Raw genomic sequence first — 10,346 nt, 5'->3', positions numbered from 1 at the left:
CCCCCCCCCCCCAATAAGCCCAAATATGGGACACCAAAGACACTTTCTGTCACATCACCGAAGACAGTTTACCTTTTAAGACCAGCCAGGCTCACAAACACAGCCGGGTGGGAAAGTCTGTTGTCGTCCAACATCAGAATATCCAGGCAGGGAAACATGGTCATGTCTTCATCATCCCTACATAGAAAGGGCATGTTAGATAATATCTGGCTACGCATTTCATGACACCCCAATGAGCGATTCGGGGTCTTGTTTAGGTCACATGTCTCCTCCCCGTAATCTCTTGACTGTTGGATATTTAGAAGTCTTTCTGTTGATCGCAGATGCCAATAACTTCCTAGTGCGTTACAGCGCTCTTCCGGGTCCTGGTACTGCCCCTGTGCTGAGCGACTTCCCATCTGCTCTGAAAACACAGGCTGCCGCTCGTCCGGCACATCGGCCATTCCGAGAACGCCAGGGAGCGTCACTCTTCCATGTTTCTGCTCAGACATGTAGAGAGTAACGATCTATGTTTTCTTGCTTCGCACTTTATTATTATCAGGCTACCAAAGTAACTGAATGGCAGTGGCAGAGAGGCGAGTGTGCTCCTCCCTGGATACAGCCATTGCTGGCATGCTGCCGAGTTCCTGCACCGTCCGGTGGATGGACATCCTTCCCGGTAGTGTCTGCCTAGTTTCAGCATCTCAGCCACGTGACATCGGCACCGGAACTATGCAGACACTATCGGGGAAGGATATCCAACCATTTGGTACTTTCCTGTTGTAACAACTGACCTCTTGTTGTTGGCTTTTCTTATATGATTAGATATTGGGACCCATCTATAGTCAGGATTTAAGTTTTTTGGCTACGTATGGTCACCGCTGTTTAGAGCAGACTCTCTCAACCGGGGGGGGTGCCTTCTGGCTTCTTGAAATTTTCACAGAGTCAAGCCTTTCCGTGGTGCAGGTCGGCCGGCCATGGAAATTAATGACGCTAATCCAGGGAGGATGGGACCCATTCAGCACAGAGTTTAAGTTTGCCTCCACCCAGGCTTGCTCTGCCTCCCATCCTCTGCCGTGGCTCCCGATGTGATGGGGGGCCCCTGATGTGGGGGGGAGGTGACACAGTTGCTCTGTCCAGATAACAGCACACAACCAATGTGGAACTACAAGCCCCAGCAGTTCTTAACTGCTTCTTTAAATCTCCTTCTAGTCTCCTTCAAGTAAGACCGTGCACCATGAATCCCTCCGCGTCTATCAGTGGAGTAAAGAGACAGATGCAAATGCTCAGAGCTGTTACATTATATCTGGTATTCAGCAGTTAAGAGATCTGTGCACCAATCCCCTGTGCCCCCGCGGTGTCTGCCTCTATCTTCATACAGGAGATGATGATTCCTGAGCTCCATGTTGAGTTTCCGGACACCCTGCGTGAGCACCGGAACCCATAAGTCCTCCCAAGAGGCAGCCCACTGCTTGCGTCAGGGCTGAGGGCTCTTGAGAGGAGTACTTAGGCCGGGTGCTGTCATGTTTTATATACGCTTGGTGTATCTCCGCAGGATTGACTGGCAAAGGTGTGCTCAGTAGGGTTCCATGCAGAGGAATGACAGGTTCTCTTTTACTAGCATAAAACTATTGAAATCATCTTCAATAAAATAATCAGCCATATGCAATCAAAGACAAGAACCATTATCAATGTGTAACAATGAGCGGTACTCACGGAGGTGGAGCGGTCAGGTCCGGGGGCAGCTGAGTCAGCTCATTTCCTGATAGGTAGAGTACTCGGAGTCGTGGGAGTACCCCCAGCTGTGTGATGTCCCCTGGAGACAGGCTGTTGTATGACAGATCCAGTAGCTGGGATTCAAGACAATATACAATGTAATCTATTTAGAGGTTAGTATGTGCAATATACTGTATATAGTGTAATTATATATATACACACACACACATACACACACACCTGAGTGCAATCTAAGTGTCACATGACCTCGGTATACATACACCTGTTCTGAAAGGGTGCAGAGTCTGCACCACACCCAGGAAGGGGCGCCATGAAGACCAAAGAGCTCTCCAAACAGGTCGGGGACAAAGTTGTGGAGAAGTACAGATCAGGGGTCATAAAAAAATATCCAAACATTTAACATCCCACAGAGCATCATTACATCCATTGCCACAGCGATGATGCCGTTCTCCACTGACTGTCACTTCACCATTGCACTTCTCAACTGACCTTTACTGTACTAATGCCGTTCTCCACTGACTGACCCCGAACCGATGCATTTCTCCACTGACTACCACCAATGTATCCACTGACCACGTCTGTATTGTGTACATCTCCACTGACCGCCAATGTAAGGGTGCAATTCTCCTCCCACTACCTCTGTACAGCGCACTTCTCCACTGACCGCCATTCTCCTCCCACTACCTCTGTACAGCGCACTTCTCCACTGACCGCCAATGTAAGGGTGCAATTCTCCTCCCACTACCTCTGTACAGCGCACTTCTCCACTGACCGCCATTCTCCTCCCACTACCTCTGTCCAGCGCACTTCTCCACTGACCGCCATTCTCCTCCCACTACCTCTGTCCAGCGCACTTCTCCACTGACCGCCATTCTCCTCCCACTACCTCTGTACAGCGCACTTCTCCACTGACCGCCAATGTAAGGGTGCAATTCTCCTCCCACTACCTCTGTACAGCGCACTTCTCCACTGACCGCCAATGTAAGGGTGCAATTCTCCTCCCACTACCTCTGTACAGCGCACTTCTCCACTGACCGCCAATGTAAGGGTGCAATACTCCTCCCGCTACCTCTGTACAGCGCACTTCTCCACTGACTGCCAATGTAAGGGTGCAATTCTCCTCCCACTACCTCTGTAGTGGGAGGTAGTGGGAGGAGTGGGTGCCTACAGCACCTAATGGTATAACTGACCCCAGAGTACAATACAGGGCCACAGATATCCACGTGGCACCACTGCTCGTCATCAGAGTATGGTTTCCTCAAGCTCAGAGCCCAGGTCAGGGATCTAATAGGGACTAGAATAGGTTCCTCACCTCGAGGTGCAGGAAATCTCCGGGTTTGATCTTTATACGTTGGATCCCATTCATAGGCAGCTCGAGCTCTCTGAGTTGCAGAAATGTCCGAAAACTCTCTGAAAGAAAACCGAAACAGAGGACAGAGTTACAGCGCCAGTGACGGAGACACATCCTGTGCTTTGTGTTGTCTTTCCTGGTTGGACGTGAAGGTCATACTGTCTCCCAACACCTGAGTGTGCATAACAGCGTCAAATACCAAAGACGTATAAACAACTACAGGGTTCAGTTATTTGATACGGTCATGCACACGGGCCTCCAACATGTCCCCTCCATAAGGTGCTGAATGCTCTGGATTTTGGGGCGTCTGTTTACCCATCTGATTCTGAATGGCACCACAATGCACCTTGCTGACGGGCAGGCGCTGCAGCAAGGTGTTGCAGTAAGGCATTGCAGTGAAGCGTTGTAGCACGGCATTGCAGCGAGGTGTTGCAGTGAAGTGTTGCAGTAAGGCATTTAAATAAAAAACAAAATGAACTGGATACGCGTCAACTTCTTCTACAGCTCTGCAATTCATCTGCTTCTGGCATTTCCTCTCCGAGGGTGTCACCAGTCTGAGAAATGAGGACGGGGTGTTGTTTATAAGGGAAGGGGCTTGTTGAGGGCACATGGGTGTAAAGTGATATGGAGAGGCCATATATATTATGTACTACGCCGCGCCCGCGCTGTATCCCCGGAGGGAGAGGCTGCAGACCGCCGTGTACATACGTCATTTTCAAGGGTGAGGTGACCGAGGGATTCTCCAGCGCTGTCTGGCGGCTCGCCATCGTCATATAAATCCCCCTGACCGTTCATGCCGGGCACGGAACATTTGCTTCCCGTCCGCATTATAAACATCGGTCACCCCGAGTCACTGCAGACGCCGACATATTGATGGGCGAGCAGCCAACGCTGCTCAAAAAAATAGGCCGGAGTCTGTTTTATAGGCCGACCTTAACCAAAGCTGATATTTCACGTTCGGCACCAGAAGGAGGATTAAAAGGTGAGCTCCGGGGACACAAAAACTTTCATTTAAATATATTCTTTAATAGCTACAAAGGATATAAATCCACTTTGTGTTACCAAAATGCCTTTACAAACGCAGATGTGACCTTGTTACTGTAGTAGTGACATCATCAGAGTGCTGCATATAGCCCTTTCTTTCACCCACGTTGGATACCATCGGTTTACTGACCACAAAATCTTTATATTGCATTACCACTTCAGCAATAAATGCTGATTTATTCATATGAATTGATTACTTCTCTTGTTTAACGGTTAAACAAATTGTTCTAATTGAGCTGAAAGTGAATATACCCTGTTTCCCCAAAAATAAGACCTACCCTGAAAGTAAGACCTAGTACTATTTTTCAAGATTCCTGTAATATAAGACCTACCCTGAAAATAAGACCTAGTTTGGTGGTAGCATGTGAGAGGGAACTTGAAGAGCAGGAGAGATGGTATCAGCCTGCAGGGACATACTGTATTAAGGGGATGACGGGACTCCCTCCGGCCAGCACAGTGACAGGGAGCACTCCAGTACCATACTACACTAACTGCTGTCCCCCCTGTAGGCACTGCTTAATGTAATAGGTACTGTACTGTAATGTGTACCGATAAATGGTACTGTACTTTACCGCACTGTCCACTGTCTGATGTCCCCACTGCTGCACTGCTGTCCCTGATGGCAAAGGAAGCAGGCGCTGTAGAAAGCAAGGCTGCGGTGGCGGAGGGAGCAGAGCCGCATTAGCCGATACTTACTCTATAGCGCCAGTTACTGTGGCAGGCGGAGTGACACCAGATAACTTTGGATTGTTGTACATTTTGTTGCACATTAAAAAAATAAGACATCCCCTGAAAATAAGACCTAATGTGTTATTTGGGGGCAAAAAAAATATAAGACACGGTACCTACAGATCCGCTACTTCCATGTACCCACTGATGTCATTTATAAGGCCTAACGACTAGACCTCAAGCTCAGCACTATACTTTATGTTGTACTGTGATGTCTTTTGTGATGGAACTAATAAAAATGTATATGATGAAAAAAAAAAGAAAACAGCAGATAGCAAGGGAAGCACTTCTTTGCTATCTGCCATCATTTAAGGGAGGCGCTCTCTCCCCCATCCCCCAGGACACCTCCCTGAAATGAGAAGGGCGCCTCCCTGAAATGGCTTTTTTCAGGTTGGGATGCCTGTAACACTGTCCCTCCTTCTGGAGGGTGACTACTTTTGTTCTCCATGGTCCCTGTGGGTGTTGCAAAGTAGCCACCGCTCCAAGCTCACTCCTGTGTTGGACTACAATCTCAATACAAATTAGCTAACTAATTGGAGCAATGTCTACATTACAACACACACAGGGACCTTCACCTTTCCCCTCTCTGAACTCTGCTGTATGTTAGACTGCAACACCAAGCCAAATTCAGGTACTTCTACTGCTTGCATTACAAAATATATTTAATCATATATTAATGTAAGTAAAGCCAAAATAGGAAAGGGTTAAAAGACCAAATTAGGTTATTTTTTTGCTGTCGTACCATTGGAAAGATTTCACTTCCGGTCCCAAAGATGCAACAAGAAGTTAAAGGAAACCTCCAGAGGTGAGCGGAATTCCCCTCTTAGACAGCTGTCCCTAGAACAGGTGTCCCCAATGGAACATTTCACCTCAACTCTGTTCTGTGGATTTCCCCTTTGTGTGTTAGTGACAGTGGTAACAGTACAACTAGAGGGACAAATCTCTCTTATGGGGACACAGACAGCAATAACAATTTGACAGAGCCTCTAACCCTCCTCAATCTATCCAAAGTCCTAAACTCACTCCTGTGATGGACTACAATCTCATGTTTAGTTTACTAATTTGTATTGAGATTGTAGTCCATCACAGGAGCAAGCTTGGAGCAGTGACTACTTTATAATGCACACAACGACCATGGGGAACAAAAATAGCCACTCTTCAGAAGGAAGGACAGTGTCAGCACAAATTCAGAGATGATTCGAGGATCTACAGCCGATTGATGCACAAATAAGATACATTTTTGTTAATAGTTAACATACTTGAATGCATATTTAAGAATTCAGTGCCACTAAAATTTTCAGCTTAAGGCCCCATTCACACACGAATCGGCCTGCACGTACACCTTCGTGCTGCGTGCGTGGCCCTACCAAATAGCTGCCGGGAAGGACAGGTGCTGCGTGTGATTAGAACGCAGCCCCCGTCCTTCTCTATGGGGCTACGCGGCCGTACGCCCCCCTACGTTCACCTCATTTGTAGGTCCGTAGGGGTGCGGGTGATCGTATTTATATGAATATCTCTAAGCAAACATCATATAATGTGAAATAAAAATGCTAAAGTGATATGTGAATAAACAAATCGAAAAACAAAAATGTAAATCAACTAATAAAATTGCTTAAGTATAAATAAACAAATAAATCTTCAATAGGCCGTGTGTCCGTGATTTTTTTCCCCTGATTTTTTCTGTATTACAGTGTGCATATAACTGCATCTATCATCACCTGTAATGTGCTGATAGATATGCAGTGGTGTATCATAAACGTGTCCTAAACTTTGTGGTTAAATAGTGTCCAAAATAGTGTCCAAATAGATAGATCAGTGATAGATCTTTTGGACTTGCGAGGAGAGACTAAAATTAGGACGTACTCCCGGAAGCAATCCAAAGGGCATCTTACCATCACCAGGGGACTGTTATCATCGGGATACCGACATCTCTTTTTGGGACCAGGACCGAAAGTATATTGCAGGATCCCACGGAAGGACGGAGCAAAGACCATCTCCTTTCAGCCATCACGGTGGAAGAGAAAGCTGACTCCCTCTCGGCATCTGGTGAGTGCAAGCCCTACGGGGACCCATCGCTTCTCCGACACACCATCCCCCAGGATACGATTATCTTGGATACACATATTCAAGCTTTTTGCCTCTTTTGGATTGGAGCACTTTTGGACACTATTTAACCACAAAGTTTAGGACACGTTTATGATACACCACTGCATATCTATCAGCACATTACAGGTGATGATAGATGCAGTTATATGCACACTGTAATACAGAAAAAATCAGAGAAAAAAATCACGGACACACGGTCTATTGAAGATTTATTTGTTTATTTATATTTAAGCAATTTTATTAGTTGATTTACATTTTTGTTTTTCGATTTGTTTATTCACATATCACTTTAGCATTTTTATTTCACATTATAAGATGTTTGCTTAGAGATATTCATATATATTTTTATACCACTTATTGTTGGACTCTCACTTCACTCCAGGAGACCCATAGCGCTCACTATTCTAAAACTATTTTGTGAGGCTTATCTGGCCTTAGTTCCAGCAGCTTGCGGTTAACCCTTACTCTCTGTGAAATCTCCCCCTTGGGGTCTGTTTCGTAGCGCAGAACACTCAACCTTTTTTTTGATCGTATTCATACGCCGCCGGAATGGATCCTGTATGCGTCCCGGCCAGAAAACCTGCACATCTACGGACCTGTAAATGAGGTGAGCTTAGGGGGGCGTACGGCCGCGTAGCCCCATAGAGAAGGATGGGGGCTGTGTTCTAATCACACGCAGCACCTGTCCTTCCCGGCAGCTACTTGGTACGGCCCCGCACGCAGCACGGAGCTGTACGTGCAGGCCGATTCGTGTGTGAATGGGGCCTAAGAGTTTCTGCTGCATTTTGACAAAATCACTCCACTCATCCCTAACAGACACAGGCACCGGATATCTGTAATAATTAGAACTGAAGTAAAGGTGGAGATGTATCCCAAAATACCCAACCAGGCTTCTTTCAAATGAAAACAAGGAATCTGCCAGATGAAGATGCACTCCAAACATCCAGTCATATTTTTGTTCTATGAAGCATGGGCGGACCATCTGTCTACCACTGAGGCTGCCCCAGGGTCCAAGGCTGTGGGGGGCCTACTTAGATCTGGTCCCGGCAGTGGTTTAACAACTCGGAGGACTGGGACAACTGCCTCGGGCACAGAGATGGGAGGGCAGTGGCAAGCGTGCCAGATGGCGAACACAAGATGAACAGGAAAATAATAGGGCCATACTCTGGTCTCGGGCGTGGGGACCTAGCGAGCAGTAGCCGCCTAATATTGCAGAGAGAGAGGGACGCATGGTGCCTCTGACTGGGTTAGTGTTCCTGCAAATGAATTTTTTTTACAGCCTCCCCCCCAAGCTTTCTCTGGCCATGTGAACTGAGAACAGCCAGGAGGATATTATCAGACAGCTGAGGTGACTACTTGCCATTATAGAACATAGAAGAAAACATAGTTGAACTTAAAAGTTTCAAGTTCAACTATGTTCTATTCTAAGTTCTTTAACAGGCTATCACACACACATCATCCCTTGCTGCCATCCGCCACATCTGCCCTGCTAAGACCCTACACATCTGCCCCTGTTGAGACCCTCCATCAAGCAGGCACCCAGAGCAGAACATGGACCTCAACCTCCTGGCAGCCTTCTGAGCAGCCACAGTGGTCCTGTATAGAGCTCCAGCCCGCAGATCACTCCGCTTTCCACCGGCCCGTACAGCTCCTCCACTAGCCCACATATCTGCCCCTGCCTCCCTGGTGAAATTCCCTTGCATCTGCTCCTGGTGAGACCCTCCGCATCTGCTCCTGCCTCCCTGTTGAGACCCTACACATCTGCCCCTGCTGAGATGCTCCGCATCTGTCCCTGCTGAGATGCTCTGCATTTGTCTCTGCTGAGACCATCTGCACCTGCCCTGGTGAGACCCTTCCCATTTGCCCCTGGTGAGATCTTCCGCATCTGGTCCTGCTGAGACCCTCCACCCAAGATATCAGGCTGGCACCCTGAAGGTCGCCACCTGTCTCAGCGGTCACTAACTGCAGCTTCTGTCACAGCTTCTGTCATAGAAGCTGTGACAGAAGCTACAGTCTGTCGAGTGCTCCATAAGGCCTGCCGGACCTCCCTGCGTCCTATGGTCCGGTGCATCTTATGGACCACAAAATACGGTATATATATTCTACTTTACTTTTTAAACCCTTGACAGCATTTATTATTCCAGTTTTTTTCCAGCTGGTGATGTTCCCTAGTGTAATACTCTTATTTTTTGACCAATGAATTACATCTAAATGCAGGCAGAAATAAAAAAATACAAAGCAGCTCTATATTCATCAAAGTGCTCCTCCCCTGGCTGCTATGGTTCCTCCCGCCAGCTCGTACATTCTGTAATGGCATATAAGCTGTGTGGGAAAGGCATAGAGAGGAGGCAAGGGGTAAAAAAAAAAAAGGAGAGCTTGGCTCTGGGAGGGCTTGGCCAGCATTTAAAAAGGCAAGATTATATACTTTATCTTAGGTATGAAAGGTATTCTTATGTAAAGTGAAAAAATTATCTAATTTGCATGGTTTCATTCACGCTGGAAATCTGTGGTTGTCATTTCATTATTATTTTTTTACTATTATTTTTACTGTTAGATCAATAATTTGCTGTCCATCCTTTTTTTATAGATGAGTTTAAGTTCCATTTTTTCAAATTCATAGTATTTGAGCCCTGGTTACTGAGGCTCATGTTCTTGTGTAGGGTGAGGACACTAACAATTAATAAAGTGAACAATGTCAGCCATTTGTTCTGGAATACCAGTACCTGCAGAATTAATTTGAAGTTGTAAAATTTCTGTATCTTAAGGTGGCCATACACTTTACAACCATCGCAAGACCTTAGTCTTGCGATGGTTGTAAAGCACTTAAAAAAACGTACTATCTGCCCATCTTGGACAGGCAGATCGTACTTGCGATCATCGCAATGAGGGGCGGGCTTGCAAGCACGGCAAATGGGCAGTGTGGCGTGCGCACACAGGCCCGTTCGTCAGTTGTCGAACAAGCAGGCCACTCACTCGCCGAGAATCGTACGATTCCCGGCGGGTTTTCCAGCCTGCTTGTTCGATGGAAGACGTGCGACCGTACAGAAGAAACGGTTGCACGCCTTCCATACACTGTACGATTCTCGTACGATCGCGGGATTTCCCGCGATTCTCGTACGAGAATCGTACAGTGTATGGGCACCTTTAGACTTAGTACAACTATCTGGTAGTTCATTTGACCACATATGTCTCACCATTTTGTCAAAGCAAGGTTGCCTTCAGGTGGGAATATATGCTTTAATGTTATAGCAGGAGAGGGAGCAAGGAACTGAGGTTCCCTTCCCAAAACAGCCTGATACTAAAGCCATTGGGTTGTTTGCACCACTGTTACTCCAAGTAGGTATTGCTGGTAATTTGGGGGTCCATAGCCTATTTACCTGCCCCCAGTGGAAGATAACAC

At 46.9% G+C, this 10,346-nt stretch overlaps 1 protein-coding gene across 1 annotated transcript in view; it reads right to left on the bottom strand.

The window, feature by feature from the left end:
• LOC108800933 (X-ray radiation resistance-associated protein 1-like) overlaps window positions 1-3,834 on the bottom strand; it is a 20,919-nt gene extending 17,085 nt beyond the window's left edge. Inside the window, 5 exon segments of the mRNA XM_018572917.1 lie at window positions 73-177; window positions 1,696-1,829; window positions 3,029-3,126; window positions 3,383-3,621; window positions 3,776-3,834. Coding sequence (XP_018428419.1) covers window positions 73-177; window positions 1,696-1,829; window positions 3,029-3,126; window positions 3,383-3,621; window positions 3,776-3,834 — 635 coding nt within the window.
• Window positions 3,835-10,346: the final 6,512 nt, after the last annotated feature.

This window comes from Nanorana parkeri, unplaced genomic scaffold (assembly GCF_000935625.1).
Source record: "Nanorana parkeri isolate BGI_ZX_2015 unplaced genomic scaffold, ASM93562v1 scaffold2169, whole genome shotgun sequence".
NCBI lineage: Eukaryota > Metazoa > Chordata > Amphibia > Anura > Dicroglossidae > Nanorana > Nanorana parkeri.
The sequence above is the reverse complement of the archived record's forward strand: the minus strand, read 5'-3'. Positions and strand labels throughout refer to the sequence as shown.